Here is a 26,036-nt window from a genome sequence, read left to right as displayed (position 1 = left end):
TGACAAACGAAATTTAGTGACATTTACTATAAACACACAAAATGGAAAGCTCTTCTTTTTATTCTTGATCATGGTACTCTTATGGGATGGAAAAGGTGTATCTGTGTGATAATTTAGTAATTTAGTATTCTGAATGTTTGAGAAGTAGAAATATAGGACGAGTTGACTTTTGCTCGCAAAAATGTACTTGGTGTAGTGGTAAAACCGTAAAACCATTGTTCATTAATTTGATTGTGTGTTTTCTAATTACGTTTATTAAATAATTTTGTATTTTAATATGTACTCCGCCTGGCCCGGCTCAGCTAAAAAATTTTAACATTTGGTTGTGAAAAATTGACTACCGAAAAAAGGTGCATCCGTTGAGAAAAATCCTAAGACCGCCATAGGAACAGAACCTTATCTCAACATATCTTAAATGATGGTTACACTATGGTGATGGGAGAAGGCTAAATTGCGTGGGCTCTATACTAGGTGTTAATTGCAAGTGATGATCCTTGCGAGCCACAAGTATTAGATTGTGAGCTCCACTCTAGTTTGGAAAGGGTAACAGGCCTCCGTGATCAGGTTCAAAAACTTGGCGCGTTAGTGTCGCTTAAAACATACAACACACTTTACTATAGTAAGAGCTTGAAACCTTGTTCCTTTAGTCAAAAGTTTGAAGCTGGCTTTCAATGTCATTCAAGTCTTATACCTTTGTTGAACCAATCCAACACAAAGTTTCGTCGTTGCATGATGAATTATCATACGTCCCATTTAACCAAAGTAAACATCTTTTTTGCTACGTGAATGTGAGGCACTTGCAAGAGGGTGTGCATGACTATCAGAGAAAAAGTGACATGACAAATGTTTTATCACCATTATTGCTTGTTTTGTGCTTTAACACTCGCGTTTACTAACTAGTCCGGATCTCAATAGAGGACAACCCTTTGTGAGTTTGTAAAATTTATGTGGTTAGATGTGTTTACCCATTGAACACACCACTGGTCGAAAGTTGTTGTCGCTCTCTTTTACGTTGCACTTGTTTAAGGCTTCTGGTTTTTTCTCAAAATATATAAAAATAATTTAAAGAAACGTATATAAATTAACCAGCCAAAACCCTAGCTCGAGCTCCTGTAAATCGAAGCTCAAGCTAGTCGCGCTTGACTCTTCTAAACCCCTAGATTTCTTATAAACTAAAATATAAATTCTGGAAATAAGTTGATATCAAAATTAAAATTCGTACATTGTGTGTCATCTTTAGTTCTCCAGGTGTAGCAGCCCAATCCAACGGCCCACAACACCCGTAATCCAACGGCTGAAACCTCATTCAAACACCTTCCCATTATAAATATCTGAAACCCTAAACCTCTCTTCCTCCTCTTTCTCCTGTTCCTTGCTAACCGCCTTCCATCACATTTAGCAGGAACAAACAAAGGAGCAAATTGTTATAACAAACCCTAACTAACTATTATTATTATTATTATTATTATTATTATTAATACCGCTATGCCTTCACTAGCTGATATATCTGAATCCGTAGCTGCTGCTGGTTCTGAGAATAATAATAATAATAAGAAGATTAAGAAGATGAAGAACACCGCCGCCGACGAAACCGAAACCGCCGTAGAAGAATCGAAGAAGAAGAGTAAGAAGAGTAAAATCGAATCCGATTCAGAGAAATCTGAGAAGAAGAGTAAGAGGAAGCGTAAGGCGTCATCGGATGAAGATAATAGCGATACTTCTGAGTTAGTTGAACCTGCCAATCTCAAGGTATGTTGTTGTTGTTTTTGTTATTATTATTATTATTATAATAATTAACGTTGTGTGTAAAGATATAGCTATAGCTTAATTTGTGCATTATGCTGTTACTCTGTTGAGGTAGTTATGTAAATATATTATGCTTAGTGTTATGATATTAATATATTTGGCGAGGTAGCTATGTAAATATATTGCGATAGTTCTGAGTTAGTTGAGCCTCTCAATCTTAAGGTATGTTTATTATTATTATTATTATTATTAATGTCATGTGTTATGATATTGATGATGTAGCTTCGAGCTTAATTTGTGCATATTAGTGTTACGTTAACTCAATAGCTTTGAGCTTAATTTGTATATGTTGTTACTCTGTTGAGGTATATATTATGCATAGTGTTACGATAGCTTTTGCAGTGTATTTGTGTGTTCTGGTACTCTGTTAGTGTTAAATCTATTGTATGTTCATTGATTGATTAGCTAGGTACGATATGTATATAATTTGAAGCTTAATTTTGCAGATATTATTGTATGTTGATTGATGGATTATTTAGGTAGGTATGTAAATATATTATGCGTCGATAGTTTTAAGCTTAATTTGCGGATATTTGTGCGTTTTGGTACTCTGTTAGTGTTGAAGTTATTGTATCTCTATAGATTTAAGCTAGTTTGTCTGAATTTTTGTGTCTCGATAGTCTTAAGTCTTCATAGTTTAAGCTTAATTTGTGTGTGCTGATGGTTTTAAATTTATTGTACGTTGATTGATTGATTGATTGGCTATTATTAATTTCTAGGTGTGTAGAAGTTTATGCAAAATGTTATGGTATTGATGTAGTTTCAAGTTTAAGCATGAGTGTGTATGACGTTAGTCTTACGTTTATTGTGTGTTGATTGATTGATTACCTTTTGAAAATCATTGTTTGGAAATTGTGAAGATTGAGGAGTCTGAGAAGAAAAGTAAGAAAAAAAAGATGAAGACGGCTGAGGTGGATGAAATGGAGACCGAGGTTAAAGAAGAAAACCCTAATGCGGTTTCAAACTTTAGGATCTCAGAGCCATTAAAGAATGCTTTGAAGGCTAAGGGGATTGAGGCTTTGTTTCCTATTCAAGCTCGGACTTTTGATTCGATCTTTGATGGTCTGGATTTGATTGGGAAAGCCAAAACCGGACAGGGCAAAACACTGGCTTTCATATTGCCTATATTGGAGTCTCTAACCAATGGAATCGAGAAGGTGTCACGGAAGACCGGATATGGAAGGTCACCTACAATTCTTGTGCTTTTACCAACAAGAGAATTAGCAAAGCAGGTACTTTTTTTAAGTTCATATATTTATAGTGGTTTATTCTGTTATATATATGGAAGATGGTTAATTACGTCTGTTGTTTTTCTTGTAGGTTTATGCAGATTTTAAGTACTATGGTGAGGCTTTGGGGTTGACTTCATGTTGTTTGTATGGTGGAGGTGGAGCATCTATTGGACCTCAAACTGTGCAGTTAAAAAGAGGTGTTGATATTGTTGTTGGAGCAGTGGGTCGTGTTAAGGTACAAATCGCTCTTTACAACTTGTAATGTGTATTCATATTAGTAATTTGTGATGTAACTTTAAATTATTGTCCAGGATCACATTGAGCGAGGGAATCTTGACTTGTGCTCATTGAAGTTTCGTATCCTTGATGAAGCTGATGAAATGTTGAGGCAAGGTTTCATTGAAGATGTTGAATATATTCTAGGTGTGTATTATTGTCGGCTATATTTGACTTTTTTTTTGTTATTTACTTATTGATTTTAGCTGACTTTGTTTTTTTCCTGTCTGATTTGATGGCAAGGTGAATGATGCTACTAAAGTTCAAACTGTTCTGTTTAGTGCAACTCTACCATCTTGGGTGAATCATGTATGTTATTGACTAATTCTTTTACGAAACATGCCAGTTTAGCATACAAAGGTTGCTAAATTATATTGTTTTCTCAGATTGCATCAAAGTTTTTGAAACCAGAGAAGAAGATTGTGGATCTTGTTGGTGTTCAAGTAATGAAAGCTAGTGAAAGCGTGAGGCACATTATCATGCCTTGCTCTTGGTCTGCTCGGTCTCAAGTCATTCCTGATATTATCCGCCATCATAGCGGGTGAGTTAAATTTACAATTTGTATATTTCTATTGCTTTGACAAATTTGTATTTTTCTTATTTCATATTGTTTTTATTTCAGTGGAGGCCGTACTATTATTTTCACCGAGACCAAAGATTATTGCTCTGAACTTTCTGGACTGTTGGCTGGAGCACGTCCTTTGCATGGTGATATTCAGCAGTCTGTGCGTGAGGTGTGTTATAGCATATCATTTTTATTGTAGAACTTTATGTACGCCTTTTAGAATATTAATATTGACAATTTGACATATTTATATAAAATGTGTTATTATTTTGAAATAGGCAACACTTACTCAATTCCGGACTGGCAAGTTTATGACTCTAGTTGCTACAAACGTTGCAGCACGAGGACTAGACATTAATGATGTCCAATTGATCATTCAGTGTGAACCGCCACGTGATGTTGAAGATTATATTCACAGATCCGGAAGGACGGGAAGAGCGGGTAATTTCATATTTCTGTTCTTATTTTTGATAATAAATAATCTAAGAGTTGTTGGCAGGTTTTAATTTATTAATTGGTATTTCAGGAAAGACGGGTGTTGCCATTACTCTTTACGAGCCAAGGAAGGCGAATATTTCCAAATTAGAGAGAGAAGCGGGCGTGAAATTTGAGCATATTTCTGCTCCTCAACCGGCTGATATTGCTAAAGCTGCTGGTGGTGATGCTGCAGAAGCTATAATTCAAGTTAATAATAGGTAATTAGTTACATAGTTTATTTTACTTTACATACTACTTTCTGTTTAATGATTACATATTTTCGAATTTGTTTAGTGTGATCCCGGTTTTCAAGGCAGCTGCAGAGGAGTTGTTAAATACTTCCGGCATGACACCTGTCGAACTCCTTGCAAAAGCGCTCGCCAAGTGTGTGGTAAGTTTTGTGCAGTGTTATGTAATATATATGTTTTATGGTAATTAAAGTATTGAATATTTGTTTTCTGTTAGGGGTATACTGAAATTAAACAGAGGTCACTTCTTACATCAATGGAGAATCACGTGACACTTCTTCTCGAGGCCGGAAGACCTTGCTATACACCTTCGTACGATTTATTTTCAGCGCTTGTTTATTCTATTTTCACAAGTCATAACGTAAATGCTTTGCTTTGTGTCTTACTGGTTATTGGTTTTCAGATTTGCGTATGGTGTTTTGAGGAGGTTTTTGCCTGAAGACAAAGTCGAGTCGATTCAAGGTCTTGCGTTGACTGCTGATCAAAGAGGCGCCGTCTTCGATGTTGCTGCGGAAGATTTGGACACTTTCCTTGCTGGTACAATAATTAATTTTATAAATTATTTCATTTTTTTTTCGAAGTTCGTTTTTTATTAAAAAAAGCGGTGATGCATACAGGTCAGGAGAATGCTGCAGGTGTAAGTTTGGAGGTGGTTAAGGAATTACCACAATTGCAAGAAAAAGAGCAGTCGAGGGGAAGATTTGGTGGGTTTTCAGTCGGACGTGGCGGTGGTGGTGGAGGGTTTTCACGCGGTGGACGTGGTGGTGGTGGCGGATTCTCACGAGGTGGACGTGGTGGTGATCACAGAAACGATAGATTTTCTGGTGGACGTGGCGGTGGTGGACGTGGCGGTTATAAGAAATGGTAAAGAGCTTTGGATCCGAATCGAATAAGCAGTTTTGATCGAATGATGAAGAATACATAGCCGTCGTGACTTTTAATAGTTATATAGTATCTTATTTTTGTTACGAGTGGTTTAATTAATTTTCTTTGTTTTTATTTTTATGTTGTTTTTCCTATTTATTTTGTCCACTTTTAAGTTAAATGTAATGGAGATGTTAACATTTTTATGAACTGAAATTTAAATTGGAACAATCATTTGTCATTTGATGTTTTATACCCTGGAGTTTAAGATTATTTAGTGAGCACTTTTTACATTATGGTTTAGTAATCGAGTTTTAGATAGGGCCGAGTTTTGACCGGGTGTTTTTGGCTATTAGACGTGCACAATTCGGGTTCACCTTGAAAACCCGAACCGGTTTTTTTCACCCCGGGTACAAAATGACACCGGTTCCAGTCAAGAACCGGTTCGGTTCCCGACCCGAACCGATGCCCAGAAATGCAAACTTTTAGGAACCGGGTAGGGTGGAACCGGAACCGGTTTTTACGTAAAAACCGGTTCCACCGTTTTTTTTTGAAATTTAAACATTATAGCCGTTAGGAACCGGTTCCAACGGCTATATAGCCGTTTTTGACCGTTGGAACCGGTTTTTTAACTATAAATAGGTTATCTTCTTTCTATAAATAGCAAGGTTTGTTTGTGTACTTGTTAAACCACTCCCAAAACTATAAAACACACTCCAAACCACAATTAACCTTAAACCGACAACAAATGGCAACCAATGATGACGTTATGGTGATCGAAACAACAAGATGCCCCGATGTTTGGGTTCATTACGATTTGTGTCTCATGACCGACTCACATGAGTTGGCACGTTGCAAATATTGCTCGAAGTTTCTTAAAGCAGCGTCCAACTCGACATTACGAAAACATACGAATAAGTATTGTCGAGAGAAAAGAAGATTGGAAGCTAAAAAACGGAAGTGGGAGAGTCGTCCGGCTCTACAACCCAAAAATAAGTATTCCCGGATTAAAACGACGGACTTTGTTTTTTATGTTTTAGTTGTTATGTTTAGTATCGTTTATGTTTTAATAATGTTTGTAATAGTTATTTTTTAGATGAATAAAATATTCGTCGTTATTAAAAAAGTAACAAACAATTAATCATGAGTAACAAAAGTAATTATAATAAAACAAATCAAAACTAAATATTAGTTGAACAAGTTACAAATAATTTTACCAAAACAAATAATTACAACTCTTCTTCGTCTTCACCCTCGTCTTCGTTATCGGAAGAAACCCCGTCCTCCGCCTCCTCATCATGAATATGACGCTCTATTTAATGATAAATTTTTCAGCCGCCTTAGTATTGTTTGAAGCGTTGTCAAACGAAATCGAAAATATTTTATTTCTCAAGTTGTAAGTCGTTATAACTTCATCAAGTAATTCAAACAATTTTTCGGCGGTATGTGGGAACGGGAAGTTTTCAAAAGCGATGGTGCGTTTCATCAATTGCAATGTCACCGGATCAACCCAATGAGCGGTGACACATATGTATGATTCGGGCAACCCGTGTGGTGCCGACCAAACATCGGTAGTTAAACTAACCATGGCTTCTAAAGAATGAAAAGACTCGATTAACTCTTTTTTAGCACACTCCCACAACCTGATACAATGACGTCTTAAGGTAGTACGACTTACATGTGTGTATCTCGGTTGTAGAGTTTCGCGAATCAACGACGTCAACTCCGGGTCATCAAAGTGGTTAAACGGCAAACCTCGTTGAATAACGAACTTTGCCATTCTATCTTGAACTTGAGTCGTGTTGTAACGAAATAGTGTACCATCTTTACCCAAGTCAATTTGATCGGTCGCGCCAATCCCTTTCAACGCCTTGCAATGTGGCTTCTCGATGTGCTTTCTCAAAGTAGAGTTGGAATCGTGCTTTAATATTGAACCACATAGTTTGCAACGAGCTTTTGATAACCTTCGTCATCCACAATCAAATCCCAATTCTTCCATATGTCTTGGTTGCTGTTATGGTTGACTACCGTAACAACCCTTGGGTCCTCCGTAACAGGAACGGGGGCAACAAAAACACTCTTCTTAGCCTTGTTGTTAGTTTTTTTGATGGGTGCCATAATAATATTTAGTTGGATGGTCGGGTAAAGGAACGGGTTTGCTAAAGGAGTAGTATTGTAGTTTGTTTTTGAGTTTGGTGGTGAAACAAGTAATGGAAACAAGTTATATATAGGTTTGGCCCAAAAACCGGTTCCAACGGCTATATTACCGTTGGAACCGGTTCCAACGGATCTATTGTCTCAAAAACCGGTTCCAACGGCTATATTACCGTTGGAACCGGTTCCAACGGCTAATTGGTGTCTAAAAAAACCGGTTCCAACAGCTATATTACCGTTGGAACCGGTTCCAACGGCTAGTTTGACTTTTGTTTGACCCTTCAAAAAAACCCGTCGGAACCGGTTATTCCGGGTACGAACCAAACCGGTTCCAATTAAGAACCGGGTAGGAACCGGGTTGGAACTGGTACTGACATACAAATAGGAGAACCGGGTACGATTTTCGGGTACAAAAATACCCAAACCGGGTATTGTTCCAACCGGGTTGGAACTGGAACCGGTTCCGGTTCGGTTCCACCAGTTAGGTTCCGGAACCGGTTTTTTTGTGCACGTCTATTGGCTATGATGAGTCCAAGTCGGTTCTGGTTTCGAATTGGCCCTGACGTGGCAGTCGATCCTGAACACAACGGAGTTGCACGAGGAAGGGCATGGGCTGGCTCGTGGCTACTAGTGGTGGCTGGAGGGAAATGATTTCATGGATTTGAGGGCGCTATTTGTTCACCCACCACAATAGGCTCAAGTGAGAGCGCGCACGATGTACGCTATGTGCCACAATATTAGAGAATAAATCTATGAATAAGCTTCAACCACAACATAAAACACATCTTAAAAGAATAGCCTTCGCAAATTGCAAATAAAACGAAACCTCTTTACATTCTTTCAAGCAGCAGATTGCTTAAAATATTCTCATGCATTTGACCCGAATTCACGGGTATGGCCGTATGGGTCCAATCAAACCTAGATAGCCCTTAAACGAGTTTCAATATTTCATTAAACTAATAATTAATCTCACCAAATATTTGATATTAAAATCCTATAAAAATAAGGATAAACTAAAAATTAGTATCCGATTCTTTTAAAAAAAACTATTATTTATATCTAAGAAATAATTTTATAATAAAAAAAACTAAGCGTGTTATGTGCCTCATCAAACTCAAATAACTTTTAAACTGAATTATAACATCTAAGTTGTATATGAAATCATTTAATATCTTTACAATAAACAAAATTAAAAAAAAACATATAAATATTACAAACAAATAATGTAAAATAACCCGGGTAATATGATGATAAAAATGAGCGGTATGCTATTCTTGTACATCATCATCGGTGATGCATTGACTTCATGAGTTGTCACAATCCAAATCAACCTCTACGACACTGCATCATATTATTATTAAAATACTACGTATTCTTCTTCTTTGTAACCTTCTTTTCCAATTCTCTTAACTCACAACCACCATGATATTTCTTCCATTATTATTATTTCTCGCCTCACCTTTTATTATACCCTTGGTGAAGGGATATGCACTCGCCTTAACATCGAGTGGGGCGGGTCAACCCACAAGATATAGACAAGAGGCTTGAAATCAGGATGTCATGAAGACACAAAGCCAAAACCTATGCGCAAGCGCATGAAACATCTGCGCGTGGCGCATATCACATATGCACACAACACACACATTTAGTGTGAGAATAAAGAGAAGACCTCGCGCATCCCCGGGATAGGCGTATAAAGGTCGCGCGTAAGCGACACACAACAAATGAGACAATAGTCTAATCCAAATCAGGATAAGGACAACCATGATTGTACTCATCAGACAACCTTCCAGAAGGTATCTTTTAAGGAATAAAGAATGTGCTGATGTTGACAGCTGCCATTGAAGGGTGGACAACTCAGCAAAGTCCATGTGCCACCGCGTGATGGCACATGGGTCAGGTGAAATACATTGGTCAGAGAATAATCAATGAAAAAGCACCAGGTGTCCTAAGTACACGTGGCGCGAAGCAATAGGAGGAGGCCAAAAAGGCCCTAATTGGGTCTGAGCCCAATCATTGGAAACCCTAATACTATAAATACCACACCACCTCCACAGTTGGAGGCAGGCAAGAAAATATATTCTAAGTCCTTTACTCATTTTCACATCCTGTTTATCCTCTCCTACAATATCTGATTCTCACACCGGAGGGTTACCACAAAGAGGACCCCTCTGTCCCTTTCTGAGGGGTAAGCTCACGGTGCTGTTAGTTTTGTAGGCGGAAGAACTCGTGTCTCGGAAAACCATCGGTGATATAGCACACTCGTACCCGAGGAACGTTGATCGTATACATGTAAGTCGATACACGCTTCTTCATTGGCGCCATCACCTGTTACAACGGCAACAAAACCACTATTTCATCAATTTTCTCTCTGAAAATCTTCACCATGGTTTCCGGTGTTCGAAACAACGATCAGGTTCTGGAGGATAATGAGCTTGAGGATGTTAATGAGGGACATCAGGTTCTGAGGGCACCGCGTGACACTGCGCGCACCACCAGTAACCATCCCTTCAACACAACACCTCATAGTCAAACTGAAACCCCCCCAGACGATCTCACGTTCCAAAATCTGACTGGTACAAAACAAAAAGGACCAATGGGCCCGGAAGTTGAAACCAATGACCCTAAAGAATGGCTTATAAACGAACAACGGCGTTTAATGGACAAATACAATGAGTTGGTAAAACACAAAAAGTTAGCCGATTTAACACAAAGGCTCCCATTTGATAAACAAACCATTCAGGGAACAACAAAAAAGACGGGCGCGCTGGAAGACGGTCATTCTGTTCACACCGAACAAGCTGATATTAGTGATGAGGAAGAGGTGCACAGCATGAAGAAGACGCGAGATACTCATGCAGGAGGTTCACAGCTTCGCGCACACATGCACATAGCACCTGGAGCCAAAGCTGATATGGATTTATACACACCATACAACCCACAAGCGAAAGGGCAAGTGGACGTAACCACACCATATAGGCCATCCATCTTGGTAAAACATTCAAAATTCGCTGAGCGCATTGCGAAGGCTCCCATTCAACACAAAACCAAGATGCCAAGTGGTTTAGGCAAGTACGATGGTACAACAGATCCAGATGATTTCTTACAAGGTTTTTATAACACTGGAAACTTAGAAAGCTGGACGATGCCAACATGGTGTCACATGTTTGCTCGCTGCCTCACGGGTGCAGCGCGTGTCTGGTTCAAAAGCTTGCTGACAGGACAAATCGATGGGTTCGAAGAGCTATTGGAAAAGTTCCAGGCTCACTTTGTACAGCAGCGCAGACACACGCGCGACCCCGATGACATCATGCACTGCGTACGCAGGAATGATGAAACCATTGAAGACTACATAACTTGTTTCAATCAGGAATCTCTTGCAATTGGAGGCATCACTGAACAACTCTTGCGCGTGGCCTTTATACAAGGTGCGCGCAGTGATCAATTCCGCAGAGCTCTCGTGAGCAGAGAAGGCATGCCAACCACTTGGGCTAAGCTTATGGAAGCATCGCGAGTCTTCGCGCGAAATGAAAAACAAATTGCCCAAGACAGAGCAAGAGATAAAGGGCATCAAACAGAAGCACCACGCAACAAGGAAAGGAGGGGCAAACAAAACTCCGTATGGTCCAGGTTGCAACAAACCAATTATTCTCCTGCAGAAAAGCAAGCGCAACAAAGTTTACCCCAACCCCAAAAAGACATTCTTAATCGCGGAGAAGGTGACAAGAAGGAAGGCGGCAGAGAGCCTAACTGACCTCTACCAAGAATATGGACTCCCCTCACCAAAACGCCTTCGCAAGTGTTAAGCACAGAGAATGTCCAGTTTAAAAATCCCAGGCCATTACTCCATAAGGGACCACCGAACAGTGGCAAATATTGTGAGTTTCACAAATCCACAGGGCACAACACCGATGCATGCCATAATTTGAAGGATGCGATCAAAAAAGATGTGAAATCAGGCAAGTTGGCTCACCTGGTAAAAAATCCAAGACCAGAGAACGAACAACCAGACGGAGCCTCAGCCAGTAAAAAATTCAAAAGAATCTGTGTAGCTGAAGGAAGAAGGCAAGGGCAAGGATCGAGGAAGAGAAGCGCGCAAATCCAAGGGGATTGGCGCGAGCAACAAGTAATTTTTCCAAGAATCAGAGGAGGCCCGTCTATCAGCAGTCCTCTAGTCATCACTGCACACATCGCCCATTATGAGGTGTCAAGAGTCCTGGTGGACACCGGTAGTGAGTCAGACATCATGTATGAGCAATGTTTCAGGAAGTTGGATCCAGCAGACCAAGCAAGGCTCGAAGTTGTGAGTGCACCAATCTCGGGTGTCTCAAACGAAATTATTCACCCCCTAGGTCAGATACAATTCGAACTAACTATGGGGGATGAGAAGCACAAGCGAGCTGAAATTGTCAACTTCCTGGTCTTGCCCACCACTTCATGCCATAGTATGATCTTGGGTAGAGGAACGATTGCCCAATTCAACGCCATACCGTCACCAGCGCATGGCGCATTGGGGTTCCCAACACCAACAGGAGTAACATTTGTGTACCGAGATCATTTATGCGCAGTAATAAGTATACCTCGAGAGGGGAGAATGAAGCTTCCAGTGGCAAACAACGCGCCAGAGGAATGGATTCTCAACCCAAAATTCCCAGAACAAACAATCACAATCGGAGCTACGATATCAGATGACACAAGAGTGAGAATGAAAAGATTGCTCACAACGTATATGTCAGTCTTCGCGTGGCAACATTCTGATATGACTGGGGTTCCGCGAGACCTGGCTCAGCACTCTCTCAACACATTCAAGTCCGTGGAGCCAATTGCTCAAAAGAAAAGAGTCATGGGAGACGAGAAGACAGAGGCCATGAATGAGCAAGTAGAAGATCTACTGCGCGCGAATATCATTCGCCCAATACGATATCAAACATGGGTAGCCAATCCTGTGATGGTAAAGAAGAGCAATGGGTCATGGAGAATGTGCATTGATTTCAAGGACCTCAACAAGGCGTGTCCAAAAGATTGTTACCCCCTCCCAAACATTGACATGAAGGTGGACTCTGTGGTGCCATTTAAGCTCAAATGTTTCCTGGATGCCTATAAGGGCTTTCACCAAATTCAAATGGCACCACAAGATGAAGACAAGACTGCTTTCAGAACTGACAAGGGTGTTTTCTGTTACACAAAAATGCCCTTTGGTTTGAAGAATGCAGGAGCCACTTACCAAAGACTCATGGATGCAATTTTCAACGAGCAGATTGGAAAAAACTTAGAAGTCTACGTGGATGATTTGGTGATTAAAAGCAGGGAGGAAAAACAAATGCTCAAAGACATCGAAGAAACCCTTCGGCGCCTAAAGGAAGTAAACATGAAGCTCAACCCGAGCAAATGCACATTCGGCGTGGAAGAAGGGAAATTTCTCGGCGTAATGGTCACCAAGGATGGTTTCAAGGTGAACCCAGAGAAGGTGGAGGCTATCCTCGGCATGCCCTCACCATCCACCATAAAGAAAGTTCAAAAGTTGAATGGTAGATTGGTATCAATTAACAGGTTCCTAGCAAACCATGCAAGCAAATCTACCCCATTCATTAACACATTGAGAAATTGCTTAAAGAAAAGCTAATTCAAGTGGACGCCTGAGGCCGAGCAAGCTTTCAGTGAGATAAAAGAATGTCTGATAAATCTGCCTGCGCTCACAGCTCCACTACCTGGTGAAACTTTAACGTTGTACTTGTCAGCAGGAGAGCACGCCATTGGCGCAGTATTATTGGTGGATCGCAAGGGAATCCAAACACCAATTTATTATGTAAGTCGGGTGCTGACAGATCCTGAGACGCGCTACACCATCATAGAAAAGTTAGTTTTATCATTAACGCATGCGTCGCGCAAGCTTCACAGATATTTCAATGGTCATCCTATTGAAGTCCTGACTGATTACAACATCCAGCAAGTCTTGCGACGTCCCGCGCTCTCAGGAAGGCTGAAAATGGGCGCTGGAATTAGGGGAGCACACGATCACCTATAAGCCTCGTCCAGCAATCAAGGGACAAGTCTTAGCTGATTTCATCGCAGAAATCCCTGAAGGAAAAGTCAAAGAGGCTCAGCGCGAAGTAGACCCTCCGCAAGCCAATAATGAAGAAAACGTTTGGAGATTATTCATTGATGGAGCTTCAAACAACGAAGGGTCCGGCGCAGGCCTCAAACTGGTGGATCCAGAAAATCATGAGTATACTTACGCAATCAGGTAGGATTTCAAGAGCACCAACAATGAAGCTGAGTATGAAGCCCTGCTAGCTGGTTTGCGCATCGCGCACAAGTTCGGAGTTAAAAAGCTAGAGGCTCATGTAGATTCATACCTGGTAGCAGCACAAGTCAATGGCCTTTATGATGCCAAGGAGAACACCATGCCTCTGTATCTAGAGCAGGCGAAGAAACTCACCGAACAATTTGACTTTTTCAGAATCATACACATTTCGCGCAGTGAAAATAAGTCTGCCGACGCGCTAAGCAAGATGGCATCAACCAGCTTCGATCATTTTGTCAAAGATGTCAGGGTGGAAGTAATGAGCAACCCGTCAGTGGGAGCGAAGTCTGTTCTTGTAATTCATACAACACCTTCATCATGGATAACTCCAATAATGGAATTCTTGAAGGAGGGAAAGGTACCAGACGATCGCGCACAAGCGAGGAAGATAAGACACAAGTCGCAGAACTACGAAATGCTCGATGGTACGTTATATCGACGCTCTTATCTTGGACCACTCATGAAATGCCTAGACGCTGAGGAAGCAAGCTATGTGATCAGAGAGATACACGAAGGAATCTGTGGAATACATGCTGGCCCGCGCATGGTGATCGCCAAGGCAATGAACGCAGGTTACTATTGGCCAGGCATGTACTTGGACGCGTTAAAAGAGATCCAAAAATGCAAAGCGTGTCAGAGCTATGCGCCAAATACCATGCGGCCAAAGAACAACTTGATTCCGGTGACCTCTGCATGGCCTTTCCACAAGTGGGCAATCGATATTGTGGGTCCCTTACCACAAGCGCCAGGGCGAGTAAAGTTTTTGGTAGTGGCAGTAGACTATTTCACAAAATGGGTTGAAGCCAAGCCACTGGCAAAAATCACAGCCGAGGCAATGAAGCAATTTATATGGAGTCACATCGTATGCCGTTATGAGCTGCCCATGGAAATCGTGAGCGACAATGCCAAACAATTCACTGACAGGAAGATATCCAGTTGGTTCAAGGAATTGCACATCAATTAGGTCTTCACTTCAGTATACCACCCTCAAGGGAATGGCCAAGTGGAACGCGCGAACCAAAGCTTGCTGAATGGGCTGAAGAAAAGGTTGGAGGGAGAGCCCCATGCATGGGTCGAGGAGTTACCTAATGTCCTGTGGGCGCACAGGACATTAAGCAAAACCAGCAATGGCGAGTCCCCGTTCAGCCTAACCTATGGAACGGAGGCTATGATTCCAGCAGAGATTGGATGCCCATCCTATAGAGTGCTCATGATGAGTAAGACGGATAACGAGCAAGAAAGGAGGTTGGATCTCAATTTACTTGAGGGACGCAGAGAGGCGGCTATCATCAGTGAAGCCAAATACAAGAAAAAGCTAGAAAAATACTACAATCAGCGCGTGAAAGAATGCCACTTCAAGAAGAATGATTTTGTCCTTCGGAACAATGAAGCTAGTCGCGCAATACTCCCGGGAAAGATGTCTCCCAACTGGGAGGGACCTTATCAAGTCTCGGAAGAATTGGGAAAAGGCGCATACGCTTTAAAAGATTTAAATGGAAAGAAGATCCCGCGCACATGGAACGCAGCACAACTTAGAAAATGTTTCATGTAAAAGTTGGCAAGTTTGTAATCAAGGCCTTTTAAGCCATTATGAATAATGATACGCTCTATTTTTTCTTAATATGCGTTCTATTACCTTTTGCTCACATGTTTCACACTTCCCTTTATTAATTTTGAGCAATACGACAACATTGTATTGACATCAAACTAAAAATAAAACGAAGTAAAACATACATGCACGAGCTTCAAGCTCAGACGCGTTAACGAGTCTTAACTCTAAAACGTCAGGGCCTTAGCCCAATAATATGAGCCTTAGCTCAAATTACTCATAGCATCCATCCTACGTATTGCGCAGCTGGACCATAAAAATACCTAAGCACAACTAAGGCAAAGCACATGCCAAAGCATAGTTGTTAAGGTCTCAGGTCGGGGCCGCGCATGGGATTATAATGGATATAGGCAGAGTAACACATACTGACACGTAAAGGCTAAAAAACTCATTCATAATTCCCTATAATAAATGCACGATAACGTCGCGCAAAAGAGGAATAATGAAATGCCAAGGCACGTGTCAGCATATTCAGAATATCGCAAAATAACTTGAAATATGACAACTGTTAAGGATTAAGTAAAAATAATTTCCTTACAGCCTTGTTCAAGTTTCAATGTGTAAGCATACCTTATATTCAACAAGCACACACATGCAATATAAAGAGATGAATTGGGAATGCGCAAGATGCGAATAAGGGAAAAACAAAATTTCATTCCGAAACATAGAAGTTTACAAATTTACAAATGATGAGGTAAAAACTACAGACACAAAAAAAAAAAAAAAAAAAAAACAAGAAGGGCTTTTCAAGTCTCTATGTTAATATCAGCCTCTTCATCTTCCTCATCATTATTTCCTCCCTCAGCATCTGGCGCAGCCCGCTCCTCGTCATCTCCAAACTTACCATAATCAAGCTGTTCGTCTTGAATATAGTCGTCTTCTGTCATGATAGCGTCAGGAGTAGGTCCTTTGGCCACGCCAGAGCCACTGGCAGAGGTAGCGTTGCCCGCGCCATCATCATTGCCACCAGTCCCTTCACATTCATCAAGTAACTTCTTTAAAGCGCCAAGATCGGGCTGGTCAGCAAGCGCGGCTATCTGCAAGTCACAAGGAACAGTATAAGTACAAAAGATTATGAAAATAAGTCAAGTAAACTCATTAAGGTTAAAATACCTGCTCAAGGATGGGAATTGGAGTATTCAAGTACTTCTCCCCCACCTCAGCCATGTCAGCGCAGACAGCGTCGAGCTGATAAGGGTAGTCGGATGGATTCTTCTTTAGCATGCCATATTCATAACCATCCTTAAACCCCTCAGCCTGACCCACCAAGCGCGACGCCGCATTACAGTCCATCACAAGGGTCTGAAACTCGTCTGAGTATTTCATGGCATAAGCGCAACGAGTCACACCCTGTGAAATCAGCCATTGGCGGTCCTGCGCTAGGGAAGAAACAGACGTCTCAAGAGCAGGGATTTGAGAGTTTAACAACTTAACAGTTTCCTTGGCTTGTTTTAGCTCTTCTTTGTCAGACGCTGCTGCCGCCAAGGCTTCATTCTTTTCCGCTCGCGCAGCATCGAGCTCTTTCTTCAGGCGCGCAACCTCACTCTCCAATAAAGATTTTTCAGTATTAACCTGCGCGATAGTTTGGTCATGCGCCTCCACTGCCAACTCCAGGCGCTCGACGCACGTACTTGGCCGCATATGCCTCTGCCACTTGCAGTTTCTCCCGCGCAGCTTGCAGCTCAAGCCCGCACTTCACAAAAGCAGCGTTGGAACTTGCCCGGTTCTCGCTAAGTTCTGCTTGGAGTTTCTCAGCTTTCTCTCGGGCATCAGAAAGATTCCAAGCAGAAATCTTAGCCTCTTGCTTGGCCTCCGCAAGGGCATCGCGTACCTTTATATAATCATTGCGAAGCTCTTGGGAGGCAGCAAAAAACGCAGACCCAGCAAAAAGGTGGTCATTAAGCAAATCCACGCGAGCGCGGTCCTCTTGAAACCTCCTTTCAGCTGGAGGAACAGAGTGAGCCCAAAAGTCTTCACATACGCCCAAGGATTGGAATGAGCTCTCTTCAGTGATACTCCAGCTCGGGCGGTATATGTGATCGGCTCCCTACAAACACAAAGCAACGCAAAGAAACGTTTTAGTTATCTAAACACTAATTTGGAAGTCTGCACAGCGGAGCAAAATAAACTTATACGTTGAGGAGAACCGGCAGAAAGATTAGCGCCAGCTGATGAGCTCCTGCCTGCCCCCATGAGAAAAAGGCTGTGCCACGAAATCTCGTGGCGCTATAGGGCTTACACGGCCACCATCAGAATTTTCAAAATTAACCTCCTCATCATCCTCTATAACAGGTCTCTTCTTCTGCGACTTCGAAGAATCAAAAATAGTCTCACGAGGAGGGCTGCGCGCAAGAGGAGGTGAGGGAGGTCTTGACGCTGTTAGAGCAGCGCGAAAAATAGTCTCCTGCTCCTTAGTGATCCCAATGAGGGGAGATTCAGTACTTGTTGGAGCAGGAGCAGAACTAACGGCGCCAGCGCTAGCAGTACCACCAGCAGCTTGTGTGCCAGCTATAATTCCTATGCAAAAACCAACAAGGAAAAATGATTCATGACTTGAACTAAAGGAAAAAATCAGACAATCAAAGCGCAATATATACCTTGGCGCACCATAGTCCGCGAATTAAGCATCGCCATGAAGTCCATTTTTCCCCTTTTTGAGGGCAAAACAAAGGACTTCAAAACAATTTTCGGCATAGCCTGGGCACCTTGCTGCGCCTGAGGTTGAGCCACCAATGTTGCCGGCTCTACAAACATTTGAGTGAACAAAGCTTCATTAATAACTCCATTGGAATCACACTCATAAAACCACAAAATATAAACAAAGTACACCTGTTGGAGAAGACGAAACAGCAGGCGCAGCACCGCTTCCCTTGTCCGCCGCGCGCAGAGATGAGGTAGCAGCACCATACCTCGTGTGGACTGGAGGATTGCCCACACCTTGAGGCAAAGAAGACAAGGAAAACTTGGAAGTAAAACCCTTGGTTTTCTCAGGTTCCTTCACTTGAGTAGGAGGAAGATTCTGGGCAACAGAGGCATCATCTTTTTTCTGTTTTTTACTGGCCCCTGCGCCAGTTTTGCCTTTAGCCTTGCGCTTGAGTTTTTGCGCTTCAGCTTCTTCCTCCTCCCCCCCTCTTCCACAGGCTCCAACTCATAATTAGCGAGCGCATCTACAATACGCGCAACAGAAATGTTAAAACCAAATTTGGTATTCTAAGGGCCTAAACACAAATACAAGGGCTTACCAGGCGCATCGCTGTCAAAGCAAAATTCTAAGTCGACAGGGATGAACATATCATCGAAGCGATCAGGGAAAGCAACTTCCCCAGCGTTCAGGGCGACAGAGCCACCTTCTGTATGCTCGTCATAGGCGGCGTGGATGTATTCCTTGCTTTCTGCATAAAACAAGACAAGTGATATCAGCAAAACGAATTATACTTGCGCAAAATTAATGCAATGAACAAACAACCCGCCTGAGCCATCAACATGGATGACAGGCTCAGTCTCGCTGCCAGTCCACCTCTTGCTCATACCAACCCCCACCAACGCTTCCTCGCAAATATTCTTGGCGGGGGATGGTTCAGCAGTTAATTTTTTAACCCACGCGCCAGATGGATTCTTAAGAACGTCATCATCCGCGGGCGCGGAAGTAATCGCGCGCATGGTCATACGAATGAGAATAACACCAGCCTTGATATAAAAGAATTTTTCAGCCCAGTCATGAAGGCTTTTGAAGGTAACAGTGCAGCACTTAACCTTCTGACTGCGCGGTGTGAATGAGAACCAAGAATCTTGGATTTTCGGCTTATAAAAATATTGAAAGCGCCGAGGGGTGGGCTCCTCGCGCTGAGCTTTGCACATGAACTCAAAATGAGTCATGCGCACTAATCCACAGGGATGGACTTGAGATATATGAATCCCGTAAAATCGGAGGAGCGCACTTATAAACCTCGTCATCGGAAGACGAAGATTACAGTGGGTGAAAATGTGAGAATATAAAGAGATATAGCCGGCGGGAGGATCCGCCGCCGTTTGCCCGGTCGCCGGGAGCAGACAACCATACTCAGGGAGAAAACACTAAGAGGCGACGAGATTATCAAAATCAGGTTGTTTCAACTTGCAGGGAATCTCATCCCATCTCTTTACCGCCTTGTTCTTCCCTCCCTCCTCCGACGAGGCCTCGGCAACCCGAGTACCCTTGCCGGTTTTCTTCAAAGTAGACATAACCACTGATTTTACACGGCCTTTACTAGGAGAAATTGTGGTGTCTGGGTTATCAGACATACAATTGAGAATCGAACAATATGGTTACTTTAAACACGGAATTCAGGGACAAAGACGAAAGCTCTTAATCGGAATGTATATGATAGGCAAAAGCTCTGAAAATGACAGTGGAGATGACGAAAAAACCGTTCAAATGGTTTGGTTTTATAGGCCCAGGAGAGAGAGAGAGAAACAAGTAATAATCAGATCTACGCTCACGCGCCCCCACTCGCAGGCGTAGGTCAACATAAGCGCGACACGTGTTCCTGACACTGTATGAGGAGACGTGAAAAGCCACTGTAGCACCTCGAGCACACGAAAGGTCTGACACATAACGTCTCCATCTCTGATGCATGTCAACACCAACCAACCATGTGCATTGACTATTCATTTTAACCAAAGGGATGGAATTTCGCGCAACGCGCGTACAAGAAAAGAAAAAGAAAAAACAAGCCCTATTGAAAAAGCAAACTATTAAGTCTAATATCTATCATACCTCGCTCGCGCGAGACAAGACACACATTAGACTGGGGGGGCATGAAGGGGTATGCACCCGCCTTAACATCGAGCGGGGCGGGTCAACCCACAAGATATAGACAAGAGGCTTGAAATCAGGATGTCATGAAGATACAAAGCCAAAACCTATGCGCAAGCGCATGAAACATCTGCGCGTGGCGCATATCACATATGCACACAACACACACATTTTGTGTGAGAATAAAGAGAAGACCTTGCGCATCCCCGGGATAGGCGCATAAAGGCCGCGCGTAAGCGACACACAACAAATGAGACAATAGTCTAATCCAAATCAGGATAAGGACAACCATGATTGTACTCATCAGACAACCTTCCAGAAGGTATCTTTTAAGGAATAAAGAATGTGCTGATGTTGACAGCTGCCAATGAAGGGTGGACAACTCAGCAAAGCCCATGTGCCACCGCGTGATGGCACATGGGTCAGGTGAAATACCTTGGTCAGAGAATAATCAATGAAAAAGCACCAGGTGTCCTAAGTACACGTGGCGCGAAGCAATAGGAGGAGGCCAAAAAGGCCCTAATTGGGTCTGAGCCCAATCATTGGAAACCATAATACTATAAATACCACACCACCTCCACAGTTGGAGGCAGGCAGGAAAATATATTCTAAGTCCTTTACTCATTTTCACATCCTGATTATCCTCTCCTACAATATCTGATTCTCACACCGGAGGGTTACCCCAAAGAGGACCCCTCTGTCCCTTTCTGAGGGGTAAGCTCACGGTGTTGTTCGTTTTGTAGGTGGAAGAACTCGTGTCTCGGAAAACCATCGGTGATATAGCACACTCGTACCCGAGGAACGTTGATCGTATACAAGTAAGTCGATACACGCTTCTTCACTTGGCTTTACTGTTTGTACCTTACCTGACAGAACTAATATTATCCGACCACCACCACCGGCCGCCGGTGGTGGGACCAATAACCAACCAACTGATACACTTCCAGAAGCTTTACGACTACATGACGTCACTTGCTAAACGACACACAACTTTTCGTTTCATCACACCTTCATACAGTGAAGTCTATACTGTTGATCCTCTTAATGTTGAGTACATACTCAAGACCAATTTTGCTAATTACAACAAGGTATTTATTATTTGATATTCAATATTATTCATTCCGTGCCGGGAAGTCAAAACTGGGTCGGGTAGGAACCGGTTCTGGGTCGGGTCCGAAACCGGGTATTTTGTTCACCTTGACTATCATGTTGACCTAAAATTTTGGTGTTTTGGTGGGTTTGTTAGGATCAGTGAAGCCTTTTGGGTTCAATTGTCGGTTTGGTTCGGGTGATGGTTTGATTTGTTAATTATTAGGCTATTTGGGGTGGTTTTTACCGCCAAGTTAAAGTGTCACAAAACTGCCACGTAGGCAGTTAGACTTTAACCAAAACATAAGACACACCTTTAAGTTTAACACTATGTTGTGGTTTAAAGCCCCACCATTTCCTTGTTAAAAAATTTGGGCCCCGTCATTTTCTTGTTAAAGCCCCGTTACCACGTTACTATTTCATTGTTTAACGCCCTGGCACGGTGTTAAAGCCTTGTTAATACGTCACATCACTTTTGCCGCACTTGTTGGAGCCCCACAACTAGTAGACTTAGGGCCATATTTAGTTTTTGTAGCCACCAAGTTACAAATCCTAATACTTGTTTATTTATTGTATTCTTTGAGTGTGGTTAAAAGGCCGGGAACGAACCGAATGAATGCAAACAAGGGCATGTTTGCGCGTTCATTTAAGTTTAACCGAATATGAACACGGGCATAAAAATATAGTCGGACAGAATTTTTTGTTCGTGGTTTTTCATTAAGAAAATAGGCATGTTCGTGTTCGTTCACTTTTGTTACTAAACAAACATAAAAGAACACAAATGAACATAATTGACCAAACATAAACGAACACAAACGGACATAAGTTGGCATTAATGAACATAAACACTGAACAACTCTAATATATATAATTTAAACGAACCCCTTTTGTGTTTATATTAATATAAATATAATTACTTATGTATATATTAAAATTTAAACGGGCAAACACAAATGAACGAACAAAACATGTGTTCATGTTCGTTTGTTAGTTAAATAAACGAGCATAAATGAACTTCCCGCTGAACAGTTCATGAACGTTCAGTTTGTTTACAGGCCTATGTATTGTTGTACTGAGCAATAATAATAATACCCTAGTCACAGCCAGTGGACATAGTATTCACACAAACTTCTTGTGTTTCTTTTACTGCTTTCGTTTGTGTTTCCGTTGCGTACCGACTCTGATTAATACCTAACATAACAGACTTTCAAGTTGACCTGCAATTTTGGTGCGTTTGTTTAATTGTTTACAGGGAGAGTATAATAATGGAATAATGAGGGATCTGTTCGGGGAGGGAATATTCGCAGTGGATGGAGATAAATGGCGCCATCAACGGAAGCTTGCAAGCTTCGAATTCTCAACGAGGAATTTAAGAGATTATAGTTCTGCTGTATTTAGATCCAATGGCGTTAAACTCGTGAAACGGATTTCATTATTAGCGGCTGCTGAGAACTCAATGAATTTGCAGGTGAGTTTCATCTCTAGGGGTGCAATCGAGACGAGCCCGACTTTGTATAGCAAGATTGTTTGGCTCGTGGAGCCTTAACGAGCATATTGCCTTTTTATATTTAAACTCTTGGACTTCTACGTATTAATATCACACTGCAAAATATATAAATATAATTGTAAACGTATGTAAATTAACTATAAGGCAAATTGGAAATAAATAATTCCAACTTTTATGTATTGGCTGATAATAATCACAGCTTTAAAAATCACTACCAGCGGTCCCAACTTTCAACTATTTTTGTCTCAATGGACCTCTGTTAAGAAACACTTAACGCCGTTAAGTTTTTTTCCGAGTTTCAAATAGTTTTACTTTATGATTTATGATTTTTTTTGTTTAGGATTTTTTGATGAAATCCACTTTGGATTCGATATTCAAAGTGGGATTTGGGTTTGATCTTGACACACTTTCCGGGTTGGACGAGGCAAGTAATCGGTTTATGAAAGCGTTTGATGAGTCGAATAGATTAGTCTTTTGGCGATTCGTGGATCTTTTGTGGAAGGTAAAGAGAATTTTTAACATCAGTTCGGAAGCTGATCTTAAACGAAATATCAGAATTGTCGACGAATTCGTGTACGGATTGATACGTAACAAGAGGGAACAAATGAAAGACACAAATCTTCATGTGGGTAAACTGTTCTCTCTTAAGACACCATTGACATGTCATATACTCATATGAACCGTATGACAGGGGATAATTGTCATACGGGTCATATGAAGGGTTAGGACTGACAATGGTTCGGTTTGGTTATTAGGTAAAACCCAAACCGAAGTCATCGGTTTTTTGAATATACAAATCGTTCAGTTTCTGTTTTTCGGTGATTTTTGGTTTCGGTTCGGTTATAGTCGGGTTTTTTTTCCAGTTATGTGTAGACATTGCTAAAAAAATTTATAAAACGAAAATTATGAATTTAAGCTTGTAATAGCGTATTAGAGTACCACGTATATATTGAAATCAAAAAACGAAAATATGCGTGAGTTACGTGGAACCATACCATACGAATACAAAATTGCTAGAATATTAGAATTTAGAATTCAATAAAATTCTTAATAAAAAAACACTAAAAGTTATTATCTTGTTCATCTTCTAAGTTTAGTCCCAATAGTCATAATCTTCATCACCATCAATCAGTTCGGTTGTTTTTTTTCCAAAATGGAAAACCGAACCGAAACCGAAAATTCGGTTTTTCAAAAAAAAACAAAAAATTAACCGTCGGTTAATGATTTGGTTCGGTTTTTTCGATTTTGGTTTTGTTTAATCGGTTTTTTGCCCACCCCTATGAAGGGTAAATTATGTGCCCCGTATTATGTTTTGACTGACAAAGAAATAACTGATGTGACCACTGAAAAAGTCATACGGCCCATATGACTAATTTTAACGCTATCATATGACCCATATGATGTGACATGCAGTCATGCACGCTATAGTACATTTTTTATTATGCTTAATTATATTTTCTTATCATCATAACTGAGAGATAAAGAGGATATACTATCAAGATTTTTACTGGAGAGTGAAAATGATCCAGAGAACATGAACGGTAAGTATCTACGCGACATATCGCTGAGTTTTGTGATTGCTGGAAAGGATACGTCCGCAAACACACTCACATGGTTCTTTTATATGCTTTGCAAGCATCCGTTGATTCAACAAAAGATTGCGGATGAAGTGAGAACCGCCACAGAAGCCGATGATGATACATCTATGGATGAATTCAGGCTCAAGTTAACTGAAACCGCACTTGAGAAAATGCATTATCTTCATGCAACGATATCAGAGACTCTCAGGCTATACCCTGCAGTTCCATTGGTAATTTTCGACTAGGCTAGAAAACGAACTCCGTTTGGCGGAAGGTTCGTTTATTTAATAAACGGACGAACATGAACAAATGTCTCGCGCGTTCATTTATATTCAAGAACATTTGTGTACATTTGTTCATATATTTTTATTTATGTGCGTTCATTTAAATTCATTTATATTCGTTGTTCTTTTAATTTATCGTTACCGAACAAACACGAAAAACATTTATTTTCTTAATGAACCACCACGAACAAGAAAATCTCGTTCATTTAACTGTTCGTGTTCGATCATTTGTTCGTTTAAAGTTAAATGAATGAACATGAAGTACGTGTTCGTTCGGTTGGTTTACTAGCCTATTTTCGACTATGTGTTAGATGCCTCTAGTTCTTTTTATATTATTTGATTTTAAATTTTTTTATATATTCTTTTATAAATTTTTATCAGGATGGCAAGAGTGCTGTGAAAGACGACGTCCTTCCAGATGGGTTAAAGATCAAGAAAGGAGACGGTGTAGCTTATATGGCGTATCCAATGGGGCGGATGACTTACATTTGGGGAGATGACGCCGAGGAGTTCAGACCAGAAAGATGGTTTCACAATGGCGTTTTTCAACCCGAAAGTTCTTTTAAATTCACTGCTTTTCAGGTACGATTAAGTCATAAATAAGTCAAACCGATTTCAAACTAGTTTAATGTTTTTTATGTCTATGTTTGTTTAGGGCGGGCCGAGGATATGCTTAGGGAAGGAGTTTGCATATAGACAGATGAAGATATTGGCTGCTTTTCTTGTATACTTCTTTAAGTTTAAACTCGTTGACGAGAGTGAAGAAGCAACGTATCGAACCATGTTCACTCTTCACATGGATAAAGGACTTCGCTTGTACGCTTTTCGTCGTTATTAACGACAAAAAGAATGAGTTGTCATAAGATAAAACATGATGATTGTATACATACATACTAATAAGTGTAGACATGTTCTGTGTGTTTAGCTAGTTTAGGACTTATGTCATCATTGTAGTTAACAAGTAAATGCATAATATAGTATTTGTCCTCAACCCGACCCTAAAATTCTGTTACGCCCACGAGGCAAAGAAGGAATAGAATATCCCCATAACCTAACCGTAATTTACTTTAAAGTTATTTTAAACAGTATTAGGCTATATGTGGTGGGCGAGAAGTTTGGGCGAATTTGGGCTAAAAGGGGCTACAACACCGCCCCCTTGGGCTAAATGTGGGGCGAATTGTGTGTCTGTGTGGGGGGGGGGAAGCTGTTATCGCCGGTTGTGTTTTTTGTGGGGGGCGAAAAGTGT

The 26,036-nt window shown here is 41.2% G+C and overlaps 2 protein-coding genes across 2 annotated transcripts; both read left to right on the top strand.

Moving 5' to 3' along the window:
* The first annotated feature begins 1,470 nt into the window (after positions 1-1,470).
* LOC143627091 (DEAD-box ATP-dependent RNA helicase 7-like) lies at positions 1,471-5,741 on the top strand. The gene is made up of 13 exons (XM_077096988.1): positions 1,471-1,749; positions 2,667-3,038; positions 3,127-3,273; positions 3,350-3,463; positions 3,558-3,623; positions 3,701-3,855; positions 3,937-4,048; positions 4,158-4,320; positions 4,406-4,574; positions 4,651-4,747; positions 4,822-4,916; positions 5,008-5,141; positions 5,222-5,741. The coding sequence occupies exons 1-13, from the start codon at positions 1,486-1,488 to the stop codon at positions 5,470-5,472; spliced, it is 2,139 nt and encodes a 712-aa protein (XP_076953103.1). The 5' UTR covers positions 1,471-1,485; the 3' UTR covers positions 5,473-5,741.
* A 15,436-nt stretch (positions 5,742-21,177) lies between these two features.
* LOC143627088 (cytochrome P450 704C1-like) lies at positions 21,178-25,743 on the top strand. The gene is made up of 6 exons (XM_077096987.1): positions 21,178-21,418; positions 22,672-22,887; positions 23,267-23,555; positions 24,405-24,736; positions 25,172-25,372; positions 25,446-25,743. The coding sequence occupies exons 1-6, from the start codon at positions 21,293-21,295 to the stop codon at positions 25,626-25,628; spliced, it is 1,347 nt and encodes a 448-aa protein (XP_076953102.1). The 5' UTR covers positions 21,178-21,292; the 3' UTR covers positions 25,629-25,743.
* Positions 25,744-26,036: the final 293 nt, after the last annotated feature.

This window comes from Bidens hawaiensis, unplaced genomic scaffold, assembly GCF_021521415.1.
Source record: "Bidens hawaiensis isolate Kalapana, Puna unplaced genomic scaffold, B.hawaiensis_p1.1 tig00004595_1, whole genome shotgun sequence".
In the NCBI taxonomy this organism is placed as follows: Eukaryota; Viridiplantae; Streptophyta; class Magnoliopsida; order Asterales; family Asteraceae; genus Bidens; species Bidens hawaiensis.
This window is presented reverse-complemented; position numbering and strand designations above follow the sequence as displayed.

Coding starts and splice junctions, on each gene's coding strand:
- LOC143627088 (XM_077096987.1), top strand. CDS start 21,293: ATGACGTCACTTGCTAAACGACACACAACTTTTCGTTTCATCACACCT. Junction 24,737..25,171: donor TATACCCTGCAGTTCCATTG/GTAATTTTCGAC, acceptor AATTTTTATCAG/GATGGCAAGAGTGCTGTGAA. Junction 25,373..25,445: donor TTAAATTCACTGCTTTTCAG/GTACGATTAAGT, acceptor ATGTTTGTTTAG/GGCGGGCCGAGGATATGCTT.
- LOC143627091 (XM_077096988.1), top strand. CDS start 1,486: ATGCCTTCACTAGCTGATATATCTGAATCCGTAGCTGCTGCTGGTTCT. Junction 3,624..3,700: donor TACCATCTTGGGTGAATCAT/GTATGTTATTGA, acceptor TTGTTTTCTCAG/ATTGCATCAAAGTTTTTGAA. Junction 4,321..4,405: donor CGGAAGGACGGGAAGAGCGG/GTAATTTCATAT, acceptor TTGGTATTTCAG/GAAAGACGGGTGTTGCCATT.